The sequence below is a fragment of the Ostrea edulis genome, chromosome 6, assembly GCF_947568905.1.
Source record: "Ostrea edulis chromosome 6, xbOstEdul1.1, whole genome shotgun sequence".
NCBI classification, from domain to species: domain Eukaryota; kingdom Metazoa; phylum Mollusca; class Bivalvia; order Ostreida; family Ostreidae; genus Ostrea; species Ostrea edulis.
The window spans coordinates 48,331,356-48,358,736 of record NC_079169.1 but is presented as its reverse complement, the minus strand read 5'-3'; the positions used below and the strand labels follow the sequence as shown (position 1 = coordinate 48,358,736).

The window sequence follows — 27,381 nt, the reverse complement described above, 5'->3', positions numbered from 1 at the left end:
GAATTGGCGCGAATCTTGCTTATATAGCACCAAACCAGTAAAACAACTCACAAGATACTCACAACTACACACAAACCATACTGACCTTTCACACTTCTCTCTCTACCAATCAGCGTTCATCCCCATGAATATGAATGAAATGAAACGACTTACGATGAAATCAGTAACGTAATGAAATTATACTAGTAGAGGGCGAAGCCCTCTCACGGCCCGAAGGGCCGTGAGAGCGGAGCTCTCCCTATAGGTAACACGTATATACATGTTTAAAAGGAAAATATAGGAAAATAATGAAAAATTAAACCATACCTATGGAACTTGAAAAGTTTGGTACCAATGGCGTCGATTCGAATATTAGCGCGTGGACATGTATTCCTCCATTTTGAATCTCGTCTACCCTAGTTCACGTCGTTCTGAGATGTTACATAAAATCCGTAAAAGCATGTAAATCATATATAATCACTCTACGTTTAACGCCATGTTTTTTGTTGTGGTTCAAACGCTATGTTTGTAAATTTGCTAAATAACGACGCTGAATATGACGTCACAATGTACTGTTTATATCAATTGTGTTATATTTCCCGCGTTCCATATATAGGCGGATCAAATGTCCAAAATTAGGATGCTTTGATACAGCTCCGTCCGCGTGCTAACTTCGGGACGTTTTTGTCCTGTTTTGGATATAGATACTAATGCCAAAACTTTTTTGCTTCGCCCTCAAACACGGTCACGCCGTAAAACATATTATGTTAAATATGAATTATTTCATCCTGTGACATATATAGCTGTTCATTACTAAGAAAAGTTGATTTATCATGAACTTGTAAATTTTATTTTTCATCTATCTTTTGGATAATCACTCTTTTATGATTTATGTATATGAACTTTGTATTCTTTGTATGCCCTCTGGGCCCAAAATTGGAAATAAATTACTTTCTTACTTACATACATAGATAACAAAGATAACCCATGTAAGCTCAAAAGCTTATTTCCAATGGGGTCCTTTGATACACAAATGTTTGCGCTAGGGGGATCATTTAGGTGGGAGAATACCGGAGTACCCGGAGGAAACCCACGTGTTCAAGCGGACAATCACATAAACCACTGCCGATCACGGGGATCGAACTGGGGTCGCAGCGGCGAGAAGCGAGAGCGCTATATAGGTGATATCTTCATAAAATATGGGAAGGACAAGGTTAACTGTGGGGTAGAGGAGGGAGGGTATAGAAAAGAAGAAAAAAGGAGAGAGAGAGAAGGGGGCAAGCTCAGTACTTTTTTCCGGATTTATATTGTTCGTGCGATTCAGGTTTCGTTATATTTATTCCTTCATTTCATAAAATCAAATTTTATTCTGGGTCTATATAAAGTGATACAATTTAAAAAAAAAACATGAAATAACTATTATATAAAAAATTTGTTAGGCCTACTTAAAAAATCAAAATTTAGAAAGATCTCACTTCCGCGAGAACAAGCCGCCATTTCAGTCGATGTACGACGAAGAGGAGGAGGGGACTTGAAAATGGTAAAGCTTTTGTTTATACGATTTTGTTTTTTAATGTTATGCCTATGTACATATTCGAAGTCCTAATATATAGCGAATATATGACCAAATGCTTTATTGCATGTGGTTATTGGCAACTTTTCTACTTTACATTTGTGGGTGGTTTGCCAAGAATAAGTTAATCACATGACATTAATAAGAAAGAATCAATACAACTTATCATATTTTATTGTATATTGTGAAAAGTGTTTGAGGTATAGTATAATGGTGATGGATTTAGTTGAAACCTTGAGATATGTGGAAAAAATAATGTAAAATTCAAATATGAAAGTGGTGTAAATTAGATTAGTTCGAATTTCCTCAGGAGATGTCATAAATGAACGTAAACAGAAAAAATATTGCTGAAGTGCACAGGAATTTTTCTTTGAGAAACATTTTGTTGCCAGGTTTTATTTTTTGTATCAGTGCGTTAAGTGGATTTTCTTATGTTTATTTTGTTAATATATATCTAATACTTATTTTTCCAAAATGCTTCTTTAAACAGGTTGGGAACACTTCCCCTATAAGTGAGATATTCTCGCTAAAACGCGATTATCCCTCTCTAGCGAGAATAAATATATCCCATACAACCGAGAAAAACACCCCTGGAGTACATTTCTTCGTGATTCACGTGAAAAGAAGAAAAAGTGCTAAAATGTCTGATACTTCTGCAAATATATTAATCAAAACAAAAACACTCACGATGTGTATTGGATTTCAGACTGCTTCCCTCTTACGCAGCAACTTTGATATGCAATTTCATGACTATGTTGTCAATTTCATAGAAACAATTCGCATCATGTTGAGTGTGTGTCGCACTTATTCAGTGTTGCACGGGATTTGCCATTATTTTCAATAAAGACGCCAAAACACCTGTTTATGGTCATGTTTATTTCTCGCTAAAGAGGGATAATCGCGTTTTAGCGAGAATATCTCGCTATAGGGGAAGTGTTCCCAACCTCTTAAAACCTTCCCTTGAGTTGAATCTTCTTAACTTAGGAGTGTTTATAATTAATGACAGTTTGTCAATTAACTTATTGAACATTCAGTAAAGTCTAAACAATACCATATAGGCAGCTGTAATGGTGTACTTATTGAACATTCAGTAAACAATGCCATATAGACAGCTGTAATGGTGTACTACAGAATATTTTTACAAATTTTATTGAACTCTGGACGCCGTGTTGTGATCAAATTCATATGAAAGAGATATGTATGATAACAACCTTTATAATAAATATTTTCAAACCTGTAGTGTAAAGATAAGAGTAAATCTTTTTTAAAAAAAAGAAATATCCAGTACATGTTCACATAATATATGCATGATGTGACATGCCTTATATCTCTGATATTAACAGTCATTTAATGGAGAACATCGAGAGTGACACAATTTCACAATTTTATTCAAATGCAGGGGTCAAAATAAACTTTTTATACCACAGGCTAATTTTAGCCTGTGGGTATAGAATCCACAGGCTAAGATGAAAACCTACAAGCTAAAATAAAAATATTGAAGCAGTGCTCTTTTTTCATGTGTTTTTTTTTTAATCAATGAATTTTCCCATCATTACCGAGTCTAGTGGGTCAACAGGCATCGTTTGGACAAGTCACTAAGTTATGCAAGTCATATGGTGTAATGCCTAGGTCTCTTGACTATCGCACCTCTAATCCATAACCTGTTTACCACAAGTCTAGATCCAAAGTTCTGCCAATTTCATGCCACATCAGGGTTGTTACTAGTGATTTTTCAAAGCGAATCCTGGACTCATGGTTTATAAGCAGCATGAGTCCCATGAACTTTTTTGATAATCGTCTATGTGGTGAGCAGTGCTCTCATATTATCACTACAGTCCGACCTCAATATGACAATTAATTAATGTTGATAGGACGTGTTTGAGTGATTAATATAATTAACAAATGACGCTACTTTCCATTCTGATAAAAATGACTACCAGAAGACTTGGTAACACATATAAGACACCAATTTTTTTTTTTTTTTTTTTAGATAAATGAATAACAAAATCCTCATACTTGGAATTCAATTCAATCAATTCTTTAAGTAAACAGGAATTGTGGCACATTTCTATATTTTTCATCATAATGCAATATCCGACCTTTAATACATTTGTTTGACTCCAAATTTCTTTTTTAAACAATCAAAAAGAAAATTTCGGATAAAAATGGTTGTTGAAATCAGTCGTTCATGTAAACGTTTGTATGATTATGACTGCAAGTTTAAGAAAAGCCAATTACGCCTCACCGTATAAAATGGATACGATACGATCATGGTTTGTAAATCACCACTCGATAAGATTTTCAAGTGTCCACTATTTTAACTCGCTATTTTTCAAATGTACTCACATTTTGCGAGTATTCCTCGCTAATTTTGAGCCCTGAAATGCAGTTAAAATGTCACTCTTTATGAACATTTTTCCTTCAGGAAACATTGAGCACAGCTTTGCACAAGTATAATTTTATTATCCTGTATATGCTGTAAAGATCAATCTGGTATAAATTTGAAGTTTTGTCTGTGTTGAATGTTAAGAGAATAAAATGTTTAAGGTGGGTCCTTAGTCCTGGATTTTTGGGGTTTAGGTAACATTTTTTTGTTTGGAATCAATAAATTAACAATCAGAGTAATGTAAAAAGGCAAAATAGTAAAGGGTTTCCATATTAATTTTCATTACAGACACTACTGAAGTCATGTACCCCTGTAGATTTTTATGAAATTTATTGGAAACCGCTTTTTGTTGTTATTTTAAAATAAAAGCAACAAAATATTTTTTAATTGCATTTATTTATCAGGAAACATGTCAATAACTAAAACACAAGTCATTTTCAATATGTTCATCAAGTTTTAGAATGATATGTGCAAAATTATTGAATTAGCATTATTCTCCAAAATGTTAAAAAACAAACAAATGTGGACATATTTTCCTTATATCATGGTTTACCTATCATTTTTTCTGTTTATATTAGTAGATGTACATCTGTTATAGTTATTTATGAAAAAAAATCCACACCTTTCCTTAATAATTTCAAATCTATAGCTTCCCCCCCCCCCCCCCCCTTGGAAAAAAAAAAACCGAAGTCTTGCACCATACAGTTGAGCTATTCAAAATCATTCGGGAATTAAGATATTATGTAATTTCATGAAAAGACACAGATAATGATTCTTTATCAACTTGGTAAAATGTTTGTGAAAAATAAAGGAAATCTATCGTATAATAGACTTGATAAAAAATTCAATGAAAACAGAGTTATTGCCCTTGGATTCAATATTTTGAAACATATCATTGATTATTCAAACATAATTATGACTTTTGAAATATTTTATGGGTAACAATATCTTAACAATAACTATTGAAAAAGACTCCAACAAAATTTATGTTCCAGTCATTAAATCATTGACTTTGCAAAATCTTATGACGTCACAGGAGTGTGGAACTACGTTAAAGTTAGAAAACCGTCATTTTCACGACTAAACACTGAAAATGGCAGCAAAACAGGTTTTTGATCATGAGAATGCCAACAGGGTTGCATTGGGATTTTTATACATTATACATTTAATTTGAAGCATATGACAAATGTTAATTTTGAAGGACAAATAGAGCCCTTATCATTAGTCCTATAATGTTCACATTCTCACATCTTGAATGACTTCAAATTTCAGAGTTTCTTTGGATTCGGCCCAAGTGCCGACATTGAGATAGTGCTAGATGGACAAGAATCTAGAAAAACTGCTGAAATCAAGACAGAAGATGGCAAAAAAGAAAGGCATTTCTTGTACTATGATGGAGAAACAGTTGCTGGGAAGGTTTGTGGAAAAAGAAATTCTTACTTTTATTTTTATTCATGACCAGACTATGCACATGAATTAGCAACAAAAAAATTGTCCTTGAGTTGCTCTGAAGATTTGTGTTTTATATAAAAGTTTTCCTCTATAATCATAGTGTTCAAGTTTGGGTGTAGAGGTTCAACATTTTGTGGAGTGGATGAGAAGTAATAGGGAAGTTTATCTAGCATAGTATTACAAATGCATATTTTAATCAATCAATATCCTTGATATATTGCATGAACAGACAGAAATACCAAATTATTATTGAGTCTTGATTCAATTAAAAGAAGTTGCGACATCTATTTTACTTTTTATTTTGGTTTTAGTAATATTTAATTGGTAAATTACCAATTAAATTTGTAGTGACAATCTAATTAAAATCAGATCTGCACCGAATACTATGTGTAAGAAGATCTGACATAACCTGACTGGGGTCATGTGAACTTTATGTTAGCCAATCAGCGCTTTGCCAATGAAGTTGTCGGTGTTCACAATTTAAAGAAAATTGCTGCGATTGTTTGGTTTGAAAGAAAAACATAACGCAGCTAGAGGTTACATCACAATGCACCGTTTACGTCAACTGGCGTAATATTCCTCGCGTTAATTAAGTAAATCATCTTGAAAACTATTCAAATCATACCCATTCCTATTCATACATACATGTAAATCGCAATTCACAATTAATTTAATTTGGGTGTATTTTATATCATACGTTTTGTTGTCAGTATGAATGGAATAGATTAGGCATTTTTGCGAAAGTTTAAAACTCCTTATGTGAGAATATACAATTCTATAATATGTAATAAACTTCGTGGGAGAGAGATTACTGCAACTTGTTTATGAATTGCCGGGAACTGCCTAAATAGCCATCATTGTATGTGGCAATCTGACTGGCTGATGTTCTCATGAATATTCCAAGCAAAAGGTTATGTGGATGTGACCCCCTATGGGGTTATGACAGATCCTATTGTAGTGATTGTGGGCGTATCTTAGGATCTGATTTTAATTAGATTGTTTGTAGTGATAGGTTTAACATGAGTTGTTCTTTTTTTTTTTTTATAGACATAGAGAATGAAAGGATACATAATCAGACAGATGCTCACATTTTATTTCTTATGAATAGAGAACTTTATTGATGATAGTTTATGGTAAAATGACTTGAAATTATTCATGTAAACAATTTTAGAATTTATTTTACAGGTTAATATTACAATGAAAAAATCAGGCAGTAAAATGGAACATCAAGGCATAAAAATAGAATTTATAGGACAGATAGGTAAGAAACTTGTTTACTAGTCTATAAGAAGAATGATTTAAATGTTTGTAGGAGATTGTCCAGAATGTTCATGGAAAAGCTGGGAGTAAAATTCTTACTCACTCGCACACATTTGCAGCCCTAGTAAAATTGGGAATTGAAGATGTTTTATTTGTTACATCTTCTGTTTAGATGTACAGTGTTTTCATATGTGTACGTAGTAAACCCTCCCGACTGCCAAAAATTCCACACATATTCATCTTTTTTCCATCTGAATAGATATCAACCTTGTACATGATAAAAATGTACATGTATGTTTATTTTTTGTTTTTTAGTCCAATCCCAGATTTTTTCACTTGTATAGAGAGGTCAACAGCTTTAGGAGAAGTGCTACAAATTTTGCATATAGCACTTATATCCATAGCAGTGAGGTTTCTTTATTATGCCAACACCTTCTGTGACGTGATACCTTTGTTTTTAAGGTCAGATTGCATAAGGTCTGTGACTTTCACCTTTAAGGCTGGTTGCTTGGCTCAGAAACGCAAAGCCTGCTGCTCAATCCCATCAATTTATTGAATAAATATTGTTTAAACTAAGAATTGTCACAATCTATGTCAAAAGTCTTGAGGTTTGATGTGGCACTGGGATCGAGAATCTAACTCAAGCTTCCTGGCTGCACTGTTATGAATAAAATAAGTACAATGAATGTTTCAGTGATTATAATGAAGTATAGTTCCACAACAAAAACAATGTAATGAAAATCAACGCAAATAAAGAGATTGTAATAAAACAAAGCTTTAATCATCTCTTTGGGTTATTTATTTATAACTGTTTATCAAGGTGTGATACACTGCAAACATCTGTTTAGGGAGTAGAGTAATTCAATGCTGATATCAGAATTATAATTATGTAAGTCATTTATAAGCTTAGCACTTAATTATTGCAATATTGGTCAAGAGCAGTGAGTATCTGATGATCTTATTGCAGTGTGTATGAATACAAAAAAATATTTTTAGATGGTGTATCAAGACTGTGAATGAGTTTTATAACTGACTCCATTTTTAAATCTGTTCTAGAATTATATTATGATAGAGGAAATCACCACGAATTCACTTCCCTCGTCAAGGAGTTGGCTCGACCAGGGGAGATCACTGGAAGCACAACTTTTGCTTTTGAATTTCAACAGGTAGAAAAACCATACGAATCCTACACAGGTGCCAATGTTAGGTTACGGTGAGTAATCTGCTGCAGTTTGCTGTCAGTATTGATTTGTGTTTGTTGGTACTGTTAGTGAGGGAGTTTTAGTAATGAACATTGATTTATTTTTAAAGAGCTTATGCTCTGTACATGTATACTATCTCTGAGATAAGGTGAATCTATGTATACCTGTACTGTACTTTGAACATGAAAATAGATGCTTAAAAAGTGAGAAAAGTACCCTGTTAGGGAGAAAAATGTTTAATTTCAATCTGTAGTCGGCTTTTCCACTGAGACATGAATGTGTTTGTTTTCATTATTGTACCTTAGGAATTTATTTTGTCATGAACAGGTACTTTTTACGTGTGACCATTGTGAAGCGATTGTCAGATACTGTGAAAGAGCAGGACATAGTAGTACACACGTTATCACAGTACCCTGACATGAACAGCAGCATCAAAATGGAGGTGGGCATTGAAGACTGCCTACATATAGAATTCGAATATAATAAATCCAAGTAAGTAGGTGAAGGACATTTCCAGAGATGTTTATAGAAAGGCTAGGTATTTAGTGTTAGTATTTTTAGGTCACCTGAATCATTCAGGTGACCTATTGCTATCTGTTTTTGTCCGTCGTCGTTCGTCGTGCGTTAACATTTGAACATTTTCAGCTTCTTCTCTGAAACCCTTGAACCAATTTCAACCAATTTTGGCATATAGCATCTGTGGGTGGAGGGGAACAAAAATTGTGAAATTCGTAGTCCCTGCCCCCCTGGGGCCTGAGGGGTGGGGCAAAAACCATCAAAATGAGTGTAATTTTAAAAAAAACTGGTTCCTTTCGGAGAAGATGACCTTTGTAGCTAATAAAATCACAAAGGCAAGGGTAAACTGAATAATAGGAATATATACAACTACTCAATACTCTAAGAACCCTTTGCTTGACAGACATGAAATTATTATGTATATTGGATTTATCTAAGGAGTAAATAACCGTTTTCTTTATGATGTCTCAGACCTAGGTTTTTTAAAAAGGATTATTGATTGAACATAAAAATGACACATGTACTTCATGACCACATAGCTATTCAATGTTTCTTCCATCCAAAAGTAAAATTCTTATATTTAAACACAAACCTAATTCAAACATTGGAAGGTTGTTACATGATACTCAGGTGACATATAAGGCCCCTGGGCCTCTTGTTGTGTATTCATGACATATTCATTGGTTAATTCAGGAGTTTTCTATGAATAGTTATGGTACCAGTGTTTTTCTTGGGGCTGAATATCGGCCCCAGTCCCAATCAGAAATTCCTTGAAATTTTCCCAAAATCTGACCAAAAAATTCCCCCTAGTAAATTCTGAAAATTCTTTGTATGACTTATCTAAACACAATGTTTATATTGTGTTTATATATGTACACTTTACTTCCAGTGATGAAAACCTTACTGTGGTTTTAGTACTGTGAAAACTGTCACAGTGCTGGTATTTATCAGATATGAAGCATGGTTGTTAATCATTAATTATACTTTAAAGACACTTTATTCTAAATACATGTACATATGTATATGTGATTGATGAATATCACAAATTTTCATAAAAAATGAATTTCCACAATTTTCTTGATTTTGCCGCTAATTTTCCCAACTGTTCAGACCCCAGTCCCAAAGTACTGGAAAAAAAACACTGGGTACTGAAGTTCATATATTTCATGTTTAAATTTGCAAAACAAAAATCAGTTAGACACTGGTGTTTTTTAAAACATATCTTTTCTCTTCATGCTTATTTGAGGTACCATTTAAAGGATGTAATTGTTGGGAAAATATATTTTCTACTGGTTCGCATTAAAATACGCTACATGGAACTAGCAATAGTGAGGCGTGAAACGACAGGAGCAGGTGATCTTTGATAGGAAAGCTTTGGTCATGTGACTTCCAAATTCTGACAGCAAATTTCTTAAGAATGTATGTAAAGACTGATAACAGAAAAAAAGTTTAGGATGTCTATGTGCTTTGCAAATTGTTTGTGCTTTATGTAGTCCATAATCCCGCCAATTCTAGAAAAGATGAAATGATTTTTCCTTCTCTGGTAGGGGTGTTGGTGGAAATCACCATGTAAGGATACCTGTCATAAACCCTAATTTTTCGATACTTGGAAAGCTGTCTTTTTAGCTTTGTCCTGAGTGAAAATGTAATGCATGGCACATGTGTAGAAATTCAGAAAAAAAATACAATGATGAAAAATGATGCTTTTTATGAATTGTGCTGTGTACATTGTTAGACTCTTTTCTCGTGTTACTGTATTCATAGGTGGAATAATTTATTTTCATTGTTAGAGAGATATTTGTTGGAGGGATTAATCATTATGAAATATAGATACAAACAACAAACGCAAGCAATTTCTTATTGTTAAATATTTCAGAAAATAATTCACTTTTAGGTCTTCTCGAAATCCATAACAGAAACTTTCATTACTTAAGTATTTGTTGTCAGAAAATATTGGGATGCTTTCTCGCAAACAAATGAGCTATGCATTTGTTTCTATGTTGTGAAATTTATTTCGAGTACATTATAAATATTATGTTACTGGCATAGAAATGGTGTGTGTTGGTTGAATGTTTTTCACTACTTCTTTTCAATGCCTGGTTGCATAGCTGTATATATTTTGCCATCAAAGGATGACAGATGATTTCAGTGTTTTGGCCTTGTGGTTTTTTTTTTTTTTTTTTAGTTCTCTTTTGTTATAACTGCTTTATTTATACAGGTACCACTTGAAGGATGTTATAGTCGGAAAGATATACTTCTTGTTAGTACGAATTAAAATCAAGCATATGGAAATTCAAATTATCAAGAGGGAGAGCACCGGGACAGGTATCTGTCATTCATTACTGCACTGTTTGGTATTCTGTCACATCAGTTTCTGTAATAGAATAGAAGTTGTCATAACACCTTTGAAGAGCTACATTGTATTTCATATTAAACTGCATGTTAGTAGGTAACCTGTGATGTTTAGGGACCCCATCATAAAATTTAACATTCACTGTAGAGCTATAGATTTAATAGCAGCAGAACTAACTCTGGAGTTGGAACATGTCAGAGAGCAACAGATCCACCCCTTATAAAAACTTCTTGCTGCACATGTCTGAAAATTTTAAGAAAAAAAAAATTTCTAACATATTTTCCCAGTAATTTTGCATCCATACATACCTTCAAACATTCATTAAAGCCCGATGTGAACTGAAAACTGACAGCTTTGAATAATTTTCATTGACATCGCTATATTGATTTGCGTACTTATATGTTTTGATGTTTTCTCTCTATATTTAGAGATCTATGGGGATCCAGGTTAGAATAAGTCCTCAGTACCCCTTGCTTGTCATAAGAGGCAACTAAATGAGGCAGTCCTTTAGATGATACCACAAAAACCAAGGCCCTGTGTCACAGCAGGTGTGGCATGATTAAGATCCCTCCCTGCTCAAAAAGGCCGTAAGCTCCGAGCATAGGTCTAAATCTTACAGGCCTTCACTGGCAATGTTGACGTCTCCATATGAGTGAAAAATTCTCGAGCTGGACGTTAAACAATATATATCTATCCATCTCTATATTTAGAAACATTGCTGTCTCTGTGAACTAATTTCCCTACAGATGTTTTAGTTCAATATTTTGGACGATATATTTCCAGTTTGGTTAAAAAAAGAATTGTTCGAATATATGTAGGTTTGAATATTGAATTAAATTGTGGCTTTCATCAGTCTGGTCCCCATAACAACCACTTTGGATTTTAGACTTCACTAATGAACTGAGTGGTGGGATGGGGGCCAGACTAGGCTCACATAACATAGCAGGATTACTTTTAAGACTCAGTAAAAAAATTTGCAATCTTTTTTAAATATATATTTTTAAGACTCAGTAAAAAATTTGCAATCTTTTTTTTATATATATTTTTGCAATTTCATATATTATGCATGTGCCAGCTGTAGAACTTCATTTTAGCACTACTGGTGTAAATGACAATGTGTTACTTAGGTTGTGGATAGTCTGTAAGCTTTGAATATGTGAAATGATTTGCCAACATCAAACATTTTTGCTTGTTGTTTTAAAACTACATGTATATCAAGTAAAGTTACATGTTTAATGATTTTCATAGTTTTAACATTGTTAAAAATGAGAGTCTTTCATATTGGACTTGTGTGTTAAGTCATTATTAAATTCAGTTTTGATTTCATTGATTAAGGTTTTTGTTTTATTTTTAGGTCCCAATACGTATAATGAAAACGAAACAATAGCAAAATATGAAATCATGGATGGAGCACCTGTGAGAGGTAAAAGCATATTATTTTTTCATTATATGACTTCCCCAATACAAGTCCAAGTTCCACAATTCATTAAGTCACCTGAGTAAACTATGGTGACCTTTTGCAATTTGTTTGCATCCATCGTTGTGATTCGTGCATTAACAATTGAACATTTTTAACTTCTTAATAACTACCATTCCAATCTTTTTCAAATTTGGTATGAAACGTCTTTTGGACAAGGGGGACATACTGTAAATTTTAGGATTCCTGCATCCATGGGGCCTTAGGGGCAGAACAAAAATTGTCAAAAATTAACCAAATTTTAAATATCTACCTCAATACAATTGCACATGTGTAAGAAAACCTAAATGCATAGTGATGTAGAGCAGGAAGGCCTCTACCAAGATTGTATATTTCATGATCCCCGTGGTAGAAATTTTGACTCGAGGGCAGGGCCAAATTTAGTATATAGTATTTATGTGTAAAATATTTGAAAAACTTCTTCTTTAATGCTATTGAAACTAACTAGATATTTAAAATGAGTAGGTAGTCCTTTATGGAAATTGTGAATTTCATGATCCAGGGGTAAGGGTTCATTTCCAGGGTGGAGCAGAAATTATTATCATGACCATTTTCTTTATCATTTGAAAGAAATCTTTAAGTTTGTTGATACAGTTTTAAACTAAATTCATATTTAGGAACAGCAGATGAGGAAGTATCAAAATTTTGAATTTCGCAGCCCCTTTGTTTTGACTTTAGAACGGTTCCAAATTGGTCATATTGTTTAAATTTTACATACATTATGAAAAGTCTTTCATCAGTATTGGCACTTTCAAGGGCATTTAAGTATTAAGAACACATCTTGTTTTATACCGTTGCTGAATATTAGAATTTTCTTAGATATTCAGAACAAAGAAATTTTTTGTAGATTTCGTAGCCCTTGGGTCTAATGATAATTTTAATACTCAAGTGACCAATAAGGCCTGTGGTCCTCTCGTTGATATGTTAAAACCCTTTTGACACCAAGTAACTTTCACTAGAGACAGCCTAGAATACCGAGTAATTTCCAGTCACTCATCCTAAAATTACTATGGTTACAAATTTCTTTCTTTCAGGTTTATTTCTTGGTGCATGTTAATGTATTATACTTCATTTTAAAAAGAATTAAATTTAATATGCAGGCTTAAACATAAATTACCAATATATAAAAAAGAATTAAGGGGTAATTAAAAACCCTCAGAGTCCACTTCTTTATCACTTTCTCCCATAAGAGCTGTAAAATGACTTCCTAGAATGTTTTCTTCTGCTCAGGGAAGATTTAAAATGAGGCCACAAAAACCGAGGTCCCGTGTCACAGCAGTTGTGGCACAATAAAGATCCTTCCCTGCTCAAAGGCCATTAGCGCCGAGCATAGGCTTAAATTTTGCAGCCCTTCACCAGCAGTGGTGACGTCTCCATATGAGTGAAATATTCTCAAGAGGGACATTAAACAATATTCAATCAATCAATCCAAATATTGCTCGCTATCACTTACCATCTTTTCCAAATACTTTTCTTGGTCTCAGAATGCATGTACAATGCATTTTTATTGTTTTATGTCTAAAACCATGTGGAAATTCTCCAGAAACGAAACATTGCATTATTAGACGTTTCCCCTTTGAACTGGTTTAGCGGTCTGTGGTGATGGATGGAGGAATTTTTATCTGACCAGTTTACCATCTGAAGTGTTGAAAGGAGTACAACAGTGAATGCAGTTTGTCTGTGATATTAACTACAATAATTAGAATTCTGTGTAAAATTCCTGGCATATTGTATAAATGTCACTCTGCTCCTATGGTTTTGGGGTATGATACTTTATGCACTGTTTTACATGCACTTTCTATAATTTTATTCTAATTCATCTTATTATCTATTCAGGTGAGTCAATACCAATCCGATTGTTTCTGAGTGGGTATGAACTCACACCAACCATGAGGGACATAAACAAAAAGTTCTCAGTCAGATATTATCTCAACTTGGTCCTGGTCGACGAGGAGGAGAGACGGTACTTCAAACAGCAGGTAAGGATATTCAGTTCTGTTTTTATTACAAAAGTTGCTTCCCTTTCTTTTAAGAAGACGTTGGAAATGCTGAGTGAAAAGCGGTGTCTTCCTGTCATCAAATGAATGGTTATGTCCGAACTGATTGATACTGCATGTGTTCTTCTGATAGCAGGATTCATATCTTAATACTTACATTTCCAATGATTTTGCTTTTGATATATTTGCAAATTGTAATGATAGCCATTTCCTCAATCTTGATATAAAAAATATAGAATGTTTAATTTAATGACTGGAAATTCTGAAAAGAATGAAAGTAGAATGTAAAATATAAACTTCAATTTTGAAAATGCATTCACGAGGGTATGAACTGCAACACTTCACCCTGACATACTTTTCATGAAGTATGCCAGCACGAGGCGTCGGAAGTTCATACCCTCTTGTGTATAAATGAATTTAATTTATTTCAAGAATATCTTTTGCGCTGAAGCAAGAATGCTAATTTATGATTGCAATAAATGTGAAATCTCTATTTATCCATTAATTAATAAACACAGAAGTACTAAGTAATGGTTATGCCATTAATCAAAGTTCTGCTCCTAAAGGGGCATTAGCTGTCATTTTGTCACCAAAAACTGAATTCAATGAACATTGCTCTACATTATATATTTCAGTAATAATACCAGAGTATCTAATTATTTCAAACACTTTTTAACCTCAAAGCAGGCACATGAATGTGTAATTTTAGTGTCAGCTTAAATAATAATTGTCTTGCAAGACAATAATTCTTCCTTATAGATTTCTTTTTATTTAAAACGGTTATCTGACTTCGTTTTATTAGGTTTTTCTTGTTTTTGTAGGAAAGAAATGTTTTTATTAGTCATTATTATACATTCCTATGCCATTGAGAGATTTTTTGAGAGAAAAAATGGTTGTCATAACTTTCACAATTAATTCCCCTTTAAGCAAGTTACTGAAATAAAACTCTTTCTAAAACAATACGATAGATTCAAAACAATGCTCGTAATTAAGCCATCTTGATTATAAAAGAAAATATGTAAAAGTGCAAAGGCATTTTTAATTGATTAAGATGAAATATTAATTGATATAGTTCAACTATACGTATAAATGTTGTAAAAAGTCCCCAGCGAATGACTATAGGCACCACACCTTGGTATTTGATGCAGTATGAATACGCCCGTCAAAGACGGGACGTATTATGGTATGGCGTCATCCGTCTGTCTGTCTGTCCGTCTGTCCGGACCTTGTGGGCAGGATACAGACTGAACCATAAGCCCTAGGACTTTACAACTTGGTACATTTGATCACCATGATGAGAGGAAGACACCTATTGTTTTTCAAGGTCAAAGGTCAAGGTCGTAGTATCACTTATTAGGAAAACCTTGTGGGCAGGTTACAAACCGAACCGTAAATTCCAGGATATTATAACTTGGTATATTTGATCACCATGATGAGAGGAAGATGCCTATTGTTTTTCAAGGTCAAAGGTCAAGGTCGTAGTATCACTTTTTAGGAAAACCTTGTGGGCAGGATATTATAACTTGGTATATTTGATCATCATGATGAGAGGAAGGTGCCTATTGTGTTTCAAGGTCAAAGGTCAAGGTCGTAGTATCACTTATTAGGAAAACCTTGTGGGCAGGATACGAACCGAACCGTAAGCTCCAGGATATTATAACTTGGTATATTTGATCATCATGATGAGAGGAAGATGCCTATTGTTTTTCAAGGTCAAAGGTGAAGGTCGTAGTATCACTTATTAGGAAAACCTTGTGGGCAGGATACAAACCGAACCGTAAGCTCCAGGATATTATAACTTGGTATATTTGATCATCATGATGAGAGGAAGGTGTCTATTGTTTTTCAAAGTCAAAGGTCAAGGTCGCAATATCACTTATTAGGAAAACTTTGTGGGCAGGATACAAACCGAACCATTAGCATATTTATGAAGTAGCGCATTCTAAGGCTATGCCTCTTTATATCTTGATATCCATTTCTACAAGCATAATAATGAATTAGCTCACAGAGGACAGTGCTAACTTCACTAAAATATGAATCCCACTGAAATATGTTTTCCTTGAGCAAAATCTACAGGCGTATTATGCCACGTTGGCGTTGCTCTTGTTAAGCATGCTAAACAATTTCTTAAATTTTGTATTAAATATTTTTCTTTTCTTTAATGGCCTTCATTTTGCAGTTACTCTCCATAATCTGCAAATTTGGGGTGTGTTTGACATTGCTGTCCTAAGCTTTACATAAATAGTATTAACAAACGGTGTATAGAAAGGTTATATTACCAAATTCTTTTTTATGCTGAGTTTTAACATGTGGTAGTATATCTATGTTGAAAATAAGGTTTAGTTTCTTCATTATGAAAAATGCATTTCATCAAATTTTAGTGTTTTACCTATAGTCAGAAAACATTGATTGTTGAAAAAAAGCTACCTATTTTGATGATCAATTATTTTCATTCATAATCGATCATTGGATGTATATGCACTTTTTTTTAGAATGACTTCTGGAATTAGCCTGTTTCTGCTGCTACAAAGCACATAGATTGCAATATGAACTCCTAGACAAACATAACTGCTCTAAGTGAAGAAATATTCTATATAAAGCATAGGAAAATTCACTATAATAAAGGCCCCCTGCCCAGGCTTGAACTCACGACCTGTGGAACCAAATCTCTTGGCAGCATGTGACTCATGCGCCAGACTGCTCGACCACCAGAGAAATCACCTGAGACATTCCGAATAAATTATTCACCCTTTCACTGATTACTCACCATTCACTTTTCACATGCATTTGACTCATGACATTTGATTTGTGCTCCGTTCACTCTCCACATTTGCTCACCATTCATTCTTTGTTCACTCACTGTTGAAGCAGGAATGAATATGGGGTTGTCCTTTACATTATAAACAAAAGATCTTTGCTGGCCAAAGTTTCCAAGCCGTTATTGTCATCTCCAGACTTTGCAGATGTACATGTACATGTAGTTTGAATTTGGTGAAGATGAAAATAGCAGATCAGAACCTTTGACAAGCGAAGATGTGAACAAAGATACTGTAACCAGATACTAGCTTTGAAATTGTTTACAAATTTGCTGTGTTATTTCAGGAGATCACAATTTTCCGTCGTGCTGACAAAGCCCGTCGTGTTGCAGCAGCCGGAGAGAAGAGGCAAACACACCACTCAATGCAACACCACAAGGAAGCATTACCACCACCATCACTAAAACCATCAGAGGAGAACTCAGACAGCCAATGATATCACCACCTGTCCTGTCCTATCATTCTTTTGTCACAAGCGTTTTGTGGTTATCATAGAAACATTAATTATTTCATTCAGTGTGTGTATGTACAAAATTAGCTCCTATGTATATGTTTTACCTGTCATCACTTTTGCGCCCATGTTGCCATGTTAAGCAAACATTGGTGTTTCCACACTTTGCAATAATTGTTCCTGAACAAAGTTTCTTCAGTTTTTTGTCAGATTCCTTTTTTCTTTTTTTCTTTTTTTTTTGACATGGGTATTTATTAAAAATCAACATATGAAGATATGTGTATTGTACAATTTGTAATGTGTTAGCCTTTGATGTTTGGGACCATATATACAGATGGACAATTTTGGCATTGTTAAATAGGCTTTGAACTTTGATAGATACTTTCATTATCAGACATGAAATAATCGTTTTCCTCTCAGAATAATTGAGGGATATCATGAACTTGCAATTTAATGGCAGACATGGATTTTGATATTTTGTTGCAATTTGGAAAAGAAAATTCATTTTTACGAAAGTTGGTGACAATGGGTAAATGGATGTTTGCAAAAGTAGCATATGTTTGTTCAAGCTGTATACTAGTCCATGAACCATGAGACATAACATGGAGAAGGGTTAACCAAGTTACAAATTTCTCTCATGTGAAAGGATATTTCAGTTATTTAAATCCAGTACTAATGTACATCAAATGCCATCTTTGTTTATAAAATGTCCTTTGTATTGGGGTGCACGTGTCAGATTTAGTTGAATTAGTTTCCCATTGATAGCCATATGTTACAGTGCTATGTAATTTTGTACAAATGTAAATACAATATAGAGGAAATTACGTGGACTTGTGTCTGCAGTTATGTGCAATGTTAAGTCATACCAAGTATGTGATTTCAAATTCACTCCCTTGATCGGTAAAAATCAAAGAAATGTGAGGGCTAAGTGAAATAAAAGTGGTTTATGAGCAGTTGATCTGCTTTCATCTAGGTTTTTGCAAACCTTTAAAGCTCTAACAATGTTTAAGTTCACATTACCCTACAAAAATTATTATTATAAATTCAATGACATTACAAGTTTCGTTTATTCTTTGTGTTGGCTATGGAATGTTAAATTGACATATATTCGAATAATTGCAGCAATCCTAAGTTAATGGACAATTACCAAACCAAATGATGATTTAGTGAATATTTAGTCTTCTGAGGAACATAAAATAGTTTTAGTGAAAGAATTTCACATCAATGATTAGTAATATTTGCTATAAAATGTACTTCATTAATTGGACATTTCAATCATGAAATCCTTTGTGCTGTTTAATCGATAAACAGCAAACGTGCTAAATTGTTGACTAGCATGTCATTCCATGTATGATTAAACAGTGTTTCAGTAGAGAAAAAAGCTGTTGATGTTTAGAATAGTGAGGAAAAAACTTATGCTTGTGCTATGTTTTATGTATGTACCAATCTCTGTTAAGCGTTGTAAATTTAAAATGATGGTAGTTAAAAGTTTGAGTGTGATTTGTGAGAAGGTTTGAAATGTGTGCTTGTCAGATACTGAGTGAAAGACATCATATATATAATGTATTTATGAAGTAAAAATGTTACACTTGCAGTCATACTCCAGTATGATATGTAAAATAAGTATCTCTATGTTATATGTCAAGGAATTGTGTCAGGGGATTGAAGATAGTGGTGAGCGGGGACCAGATGTTCTTGAAATGCAAATAATAACACTGATACATCTGTTGCAGCAATTTTACTAACTTGCCATATTGTGCAGTTTATTGCATTTCTGTTTATAAAAACAAATTCAGTTCATACTTAAGGGCCGTGTTTTGCATTTGATAGTGAAGCAAGATATTGCAATAAGATTGATTAAGGTTATAAACCCTTTTATCCAAGACTTGGTGAATTACAAGTGAGTGTGCAAATGGTGTCTTCAGTAAAAACCATTTTGGTGCAACTCGGACTTGCTCTAACCAATTGCTAGCTTTGAATTTACTATATTGAAATTAATGTTTACACAGTATGATTGTTGGCAGAGTTCTTCAGTTTTGTTGGCAATTCCTTGTCTTGTTTTTCCTATAAAATTTAAACAAATAAAAATCTTAATACACAGCTGACTTGTTATGTGTGATTAATAAATTGAAAATTAGAAGAAAAAACCTCCCAAACCAAGAGGTCCATAGGCCTTATCGGTCACCTGAGTAATATTTTAGTAGTTAAAAGTATCACTAGCCCCAAGGACTACAAAATCTATGATGATTTTCCTGTTCTGCATATCTAAGTTAAGTTCTAATACTTGGCATCAGCACAAAACAAGATCTGTCTTTAAAAACAAATGTCCACAAAAGTGATGATGTTACAAGTCCCTACAGTCAGAATGTCGGGGTCTCAAAATTTATAATTTGGTATATTTCCTAATTAGAGATGTAGTTATACGCCCGTCTTAAGACGGGCCGTATTATGTTATGGCCTTCATGTCTGTCCGTCTGTCCGTCCGTCTGTTAGCTTTTTCGTGTCCGGCTCATAACTTAAATACTATAAGGCCTAGAATAATCAAACTTTGTCAGTTGATACATCTTGGGTAGAAGGTGTGTCGCACATTAAAACCAGGTCGCTGTGACTTTTAATTAAGAAGATATGGCCAAATATGGTAAAACCCTGTCCGGCTCATAACTTGAAAACTATTTGATCTAGAATCATGAAACTTGGTCAACTTATGCATCTTAGGTAGAAGGTGTGTCGCACTGTACTTTAAGGTCACTGTGACATTTAGTTGAAGTGATTTTTTGAAAAAAGTATGTTATAATTGGTACAATCCCTACTCATATAAGAGTTTTGTAGAAAACCTCATTCAAAAATGTTACATCAAGAAAACACATATTTTTTTTATGATATACTGTACAGCTTTTTTTAGCCTATGTAATGTTTCCTTTGTTTCTAACAATAACATGAGAAATTCCACTTGTCCCATGGGAGTAGCATGCAAAGGGCATTTTGACAAGACTAATTAATGAGTTTTGTGTAGAGCATCTCTGATCAACATGATCAAGCAGGTGTTATCTTTATCTCTAGGGAATTGGGCAGAGAGATCTTAGCCTCTTAATTGCAGATATACCAGAAATTATTTGAAAGTGAATTTGTTTGTTGTGGTTAGTCTTTATTTTCAAAATTAATTTGACATTGTACTATATAATTTTTTTTCTCAGCAACCTATATGCAGAGTATCATTTCTCACTAAGACAACAAATGGTTGCAATATGTATAAAGGCCTATTTTAATGATTAGTATTTTGATGTTTTGTTATGGCTGTGGCATTGTTCAGAAAAAAGATATACAATGAACAAAGCTGCAGATTGGGCATTTGTGTAAATCTGAACAGATGAAATAGTATTGCAATAACCATATTAAAAAATGTTAATTCAAGAAACTACACATTCTTCATTATATACACTGTACTATACAGCAGTATATAACAAACAAATTATTTCTTTTGTGTCAGTAACAAGAGAAATTTCCCTTGTCCCATGGGTGTAATTATCAAGCAATTCAGGAGGCATTTTGCTAACAGAAAAATTGCATTCTGTCAAATTACAGATTAATTAATGAGTTTAGAAGATTTCTGTTACAGCAATCTGATCAAGGAGGTGCTATCTATATCTCTTGCAATCGGGAATTGGGCAGAGGAATCTGGCCTTCTAATTGATCTGTCAAATTTTAGAACAGTTCTAATTGGTAGCCATTACTTTGAAAGTTAATTTGGTATAAAGTTTAAGAATTAATATGATATTGTAAAATATATTTTTATTTTATATCTCAACAACAAGGTGCAGATTGTCATGTCTCACTAAGATGACAGTTTTACAGTCTAAGAATAAACATAATGACTAATGTTTGATGTTTTATAACGCTGTGCATTGTTCTTCATTCCTTAAAATACAATGAGCAAAGCTGCAGATGTGCATTTCTCAAGTCTAACACAACCAGTTGAGAAATATATGATGTATTATTTTTTTCTAATTAATAACTACACCATAGGAGATGCACCAGTGTTTGAAATAACCGTTTTTAATCTATATTTATTTATATTGACATCACCATGCATATTTTACTTTTATACTTGAAGATTTGACAAAGGCAGATACTGATATATGTATTTTTTGATATGTTGAATAAATCAACCTTTTTGAGTACTCCCATTTATTGTAAGTTGTTTGCTTGGATAAAGGGCTATCTTGCACTTTAATCATTTCATTGAAAACATTTGGGAAAATGTTTTTATATCCTTTTAAAAATCATTAAGCTTACATTATCAATATTTGAAGCAATGTCACATGAGGCCATAAAGTGGGTAAGATTCTTAAAGGAAGGTTGACATTTGGTTCCATGCATACCTATCTCTTCATGGTGATATGTTCATGTTAACAATATGTGACGGGCGTATCATGTGCCGTGGCGGTGCACTTTATTTTTGTATAGTATCAGCAAAATCAAAGTAGTCTTTCAAATGATGGACATTTAATCACTATGACCATTTTGTCACCTAAACCCCTACAGCTGGTTTTATAAAATTTATAATTGTGGTGAAAGGATAATTGCTCTTAAATATCCATTCAAAAGGAGATGTTATTTAAATGTTTTACACATACACTATAGTATGGCCCCCACCCTGGAGTCGGGGATCATGTTTGGGTTGAGGCTTTCCAGCTCTACATGGCTTATGTATTTCATTTAGTTTTTCTGACAGATGTGTGGTTTGTAGCAAAGATTTTGAAATTGGTCATTTTTTTGTATAGTTTTTGCCCCGCTCCTAAGTCCCCGGGGGTGCAGGAGTCAATTTATACCCCCCCCCCCCCCCCTTGTCCGAAAGATGCTTCATACATAATTTGAAAAGAATTGGAAGGATAAAAAAGTAGTTACATGTAACAAGAAGATAAAATGTTCAATTGTTAACGCACTAATCACTATTATAATATTTACCTACCCTGATATTAAGACACCCTACCACTGGGAACACGACGTTTACAAGTTTGGTAAAGGGCTAGCTGCTCCTATGTGACTCAGGTGGCCTAAAATATACTTGAAAATGGAGAACATCCGGTCTTTTTCCATGTTCACCTTTCCTTGGATAACCATACTAATGAATTTTAAAGCATTTTGAAAATTGCACGTTAAAATTATATAGGACTCCAGCCCCTTATAGGTTTCATTCCATGTGATCCTGTTATATGTATTTTATTGAATCTTCCAAACGAAGTGTGGAGACTTTTTTTATTCACGATGGCGAATCACGAGACTGACATGATCAATTACACAGATGGATTGATGTATATTGTTTAATGTCCCACAGATGGATTGATGTATATTGTTTAATGTCCCTCTCAAGATTATTTCGCTCAGATGAATACAGAGACGTCTCCATTGCCGGTGGAGGGCTGCAAAATTTAGGCCTATGCTCGGCGCTTACGACCTTTAAGCATTGAGGAATCTTTATCGTGCCACACCTGCTGTGACACGGGGCCTCGGTTTTTGCGGTCTCATACGAAGGACCGCCCCATACTGAGGACCTATTCTAACCCGGATCACCACGGGATCATATTACACGGAAAATGGCGACGTAAGTCAACAAAAGGGAAAATTCAAACGAGTAAGTAACACCTTTATCAATAACGAATTGTCACAAAACTTGTATCAACATCTGAACATTTTTCTCAGGAACAATTCTATACTAAAATGGTAGTGAAAACTACGTGCGATAGAAGCAGATAACACTGACAGTTTTTGTTTTCAATCAAAATTTCAGACCGCCAAAAAAGCTGTCAGTGTATATATCGCTGGGAATATTCAAATGAATGCTGCTATAAAAAGCACTAAACATATTCAAATTAATAATGCTATTTATTGCATAGCTAATAAATAGTCTATTGTAAAATCTAGAGAATGTTAGCGTTCAATATCCTGAGAATTTATTGAACGCTAACTTTGCATTGCGTAATTTGTATGCGCCCGAAACATTCCGAGTATGAGCATGCAATGTTGACGTTACCGTAACGACGTAAACAAGCCAAAATGGCAGACGACGGTCCTCCGAATCTGACAGAGCCGGTATTTGATAGTTACTTAAGCAAATTTTTACTGTACATAAATTATAATGTCCCCATTCACAACATCACTTTGCTTCATGCATTAATGACGGGTTAAATATTGAACAGTAAAGAAATGCATGCCGATATTGCACACCTTCACCTTAGATGCCATTTTGGCTTGTTTACGTCGTTACGGTAACGTCAATATTGAACGCTCATACTCGGAATGTTTCGGGCGCATACAATTTACGCAATGCAAAGTTAGCGTTCAATAAATTCTCAGGATATTGAACGCTAACATTCTCTAGATTTTACAATAGACTATTTATTAGCTATATAATAATGCGATTTATTGCACCGGAAATATTCAAATAAATACTGCTCAGCTGTAAAAAGCACTAGAAATATTCAAATGAATACAAATAAATGCTGGATAAAACACTAGAAATATTCAAATGAATAATGCGATTTATTGCACCAGAAATATTCAAGTGAATAATGCTGTAAAATGCACTAGAAATATTCAAATGAATACTGCTGTATAAAGCACTAGAAATATTCAAATGAATAATGCGATATTTTGCACCGGAAATATTCAAGTGAATAATGCTATATAAAGCAATATAAATATTCAATGAATAATGCTGTATAAAGCACTAGAAATATTCAAATGAATACTCAGTACTGATGGATAAAGCACTAGAACTATTCAAATGAATACTGGTGTAAAAAGCACTAGAACTATTCAAATGAATACTGCTGTAGGCCTATAAAGCACTAAAAATATTCAAATGAATACTGCTGTATAAAGCACTAAAAATATTCAAATGAATATTGCTGTAAAAAGCACTAGAACTATTCAAATGAATAATGTTGTATAAAGCACTAGAAATATTCAAATGAATATGGCTGCACGGCAAATTATAAATATATTCAAATGAATATTGCGATATACTATGGTACATCGTGCCATTGCCATCGTCCTCTTTAATATGTGTATTCACGCATGCGTGAACAGACGGAAATAGGAAAGGATCGATGTTCACAGGCAAGGTAGTCGGAAACATTTGTCGATGTTATTAGCTAGGATGTTTTTAATTGCATGTACTTAGCTATCTGTATTTTTTCAATATATTCAAAAAGTTTCCACAACTGTCACCGTTAAAGATTGTTTTGTGACATGTATATTTTTAAAGCAATTATATTTGTGAATAATACATTTGGACATTTATTATAAAAAGACAATAAATGTCGAAATTTCTAAAACTCTATGTTCTATTAAATGTATACTTTGAAAGATTTTTTTATAATATATTATATTAATGTATCATGTATCTTGTAAACTGGATTCAATCATATGATACTAAATTACGATGTACTTTATATTTAAAAATCTACTTCTTTTCATCATTTGAACTACTTTACAACAGAGTGAAGAAGTCCTATTTCGGCTACTTGTCCACTAATGATTACCTGTACAGTATTAAGATGACCGGGGTGTTCAATATTAGCATTTTGCAATTATATAAGTTTATGTGAAAATGAAATTTATTTCCTATAGTTACCTTTATTTTCATTTCTGTTGGAATTCCTAGTCATTGAAATAGTCCTAGCCTACTCTATTCATCCAGATTCATACGCGCTTTGTTTACCACTGTCGATTCGATATATCCCTGTGAACTCGAAATAAAAGACACTACAGAGTCGTCCACTTCTGCTTCATACTTGGATATTTTATTGAAAATAGATATCAACGGCAAACTAACAACTCAACTTTATGACAAACTAAATGATTTCAGCTTCTCCTTCGTCAACTTCCCATATTTATGTAACAATATTCCATTATCACCTGCATATGGTGTTTATATCTCTCAACTGATTCGATAGGCAAGAGCTTGTTCTCCGTATGGTCAGTTTTTAAATCGAGGCAAGCTACTGACAAACAAGTTGATGGTACAGGGGTTTCAATAGTCTCGTTTAAAGTTAGCAGTTTGCAAATTATATGGTCGTTATAACGATCTAGTTTGCCAATACAACCTATCATTGGGTCAAATGATATCGGACGTGTTTCATACCGATTGTTAGACCGTTCTTGGAACACTGATTTAGACTATAGATAACTTCGTTTACCTGATCAATATATAGGGCTCACGGCGGATGTGACCGGTCGACAGGGAATGCTTACTCCTCCTAGGCACCTGATCCCACCTCTGGTGTGTCTAGGGGTCCGTGTTTGCTCAACTATCTAATTTGTATTGCTTATGGGATTTACGAGATTGATCACTGTTCGTTATTTTCACCTTTTATATATGGAAAAATTCTTGATAGAGATTTTTAGACTTTAAAAGTTGATGTTAGAAGTAATGTAAATTTCTGAAATTGCACATAAATTACAAACTTTTGTCTGATGAAAATTTTATAATGGAAATTTTAAAAGTGAGGGATATAGATCAATGTTTTGAATATTGGCCAAAATACTAAATTGTTATGCAAAATTTCGAGTAAAATGATGAAGACTTTTTTTAAGAATCGGTGTTCTGTTTGGAAAAATATTTCAACCAAATTAATGGATTATAACATTTGAATTAGTTCCAAGTTTCAAATACTTGTATCATAAATCATGAATCTGAAATTCAAGTATAGGGGTATTAGAAATGCGATATATTGGGTAAAACAGAAACTGTTCAAGATTTACATGTATAACTTTTTTATTAAACGATCCTTTCGCCCCAAAATATAGTCCCTGCAAAATCATTTCAAAATTTGAATTAACACCAAAAAAGGTCAACTGGATAAGGTTAAGTAATACATGCATACAATGTTTGGACCAATGAAATCAGTATTGAACCAGTGCATTCACAGTAACAGCATTCTGCGTAGTTTTGCTCAAAAGCTGAGGAGTCAACTTCCTTAAGTAAACCAAATTCGACACCAACATCCAATTATGACCGGGTGTAATAAATCAAGACAGTGTAGTTTTATTGAATGCTTTGTCATAGACCATTTTACTAGAAGTAAATGTACTGTAATGATGATAAGATATGTTTTTCTTCAGAAAAGCGTAAATAAATCAGGTTTGAAAGCGCGTCTCTGTCATGTATTTATAAATTACGAATTGTGTTTTACTTTACATTTTGAAACACGTACATGTAAAGGCAATTGCTCTACAAAGCGTTCGTTTTACCCCCAAATTCTTAAAATCATATAATATTATATCATGTTTTTAAAAGAAGCAATAAACATGATATTCATTTATTTCTCGAATGTCATTAACATTGTTTTGTATTGAGATGAATTTATCCCCTAAAGAGGGGCATGGTTACAATATCCTTTGAAAATGTTTAAGTTTAATAATTTTTGTTTTACATATAATCATCCAAATAAAATATGTAATGTGTTCCAAATGTTCAACCAAAATTTCGAGATCATAAATCGTTAATTGTCCTTTGATATATTTAAGTGTCAATTTCGGTTGACTGTTACAGTCTGCATAAGTCAGTGGCTGATTTTGTTTGAATCGGCATGGCTATAATCATGGTATATGTACTTTCTTGCTATCATCTTTCAGTTTGTGACTTGTAGTTTATTTTGAAAATGAATAGATCTGAATGCATGTACTCCAATTTTTTCATCGATAATTTCTCTCTCATGCATAATTTATCATCAGGATTGTGGCTGACTGTGAATGATAAGAGTGTTACTATATTCACATTAGTAGTATTTGTATTCATCTGCTAAACAATGGTATTCGAGAATTTAACCAGTAATTCTGTTCAATCGGATCGAGCGCTCGTCCTTTTCCGTAACCGGTATTGCAGTTACGGAAATAGCAGAGTAATTTCGATTGA

The 27,381-nt window shown here is 33.6% G+C and overlaps 1 protein-coding gene across 1 annotated transcript; it reads left to right on the top strand.

The window, feature by feature from the left end:
• The first annotated feature begins 1,311 nt into the window (after nucleotides 1-1,311).
• LOC125648457 (vacuolar protein sorting-associated protein 26B-like) lies at nucleotides 1,312-19,563 on the top strand. The gene is made up of 9 exons (XM_048875568.2): nucleotides 1,312-1,519; nucleotides 5,211-5,354; nucleotides 6,576-6,651; nucleotides 7,707-7,863; nucleotides 8,180-8,344; nucleotides 10,587-10,693; nucleotides 12,076-12,144; nucleotides 14,035-14,177; nucleotides 17,298-19,563. Exons 1-9 carry the CDS (start codon nucleotides 1,517-1,519, stop codon nucleotides 17,445-17,447), a joined length of 1,014 nt encoding a protein of 337 aa, XP_048731525.1. The 5' UTR covers nucleotides 1,312-1,516; the 3' UTR covers nucleotides 17,448-19,563.
• Nucleotides 19,564-27,381: the final 7,818 nt, after the last annotated feature.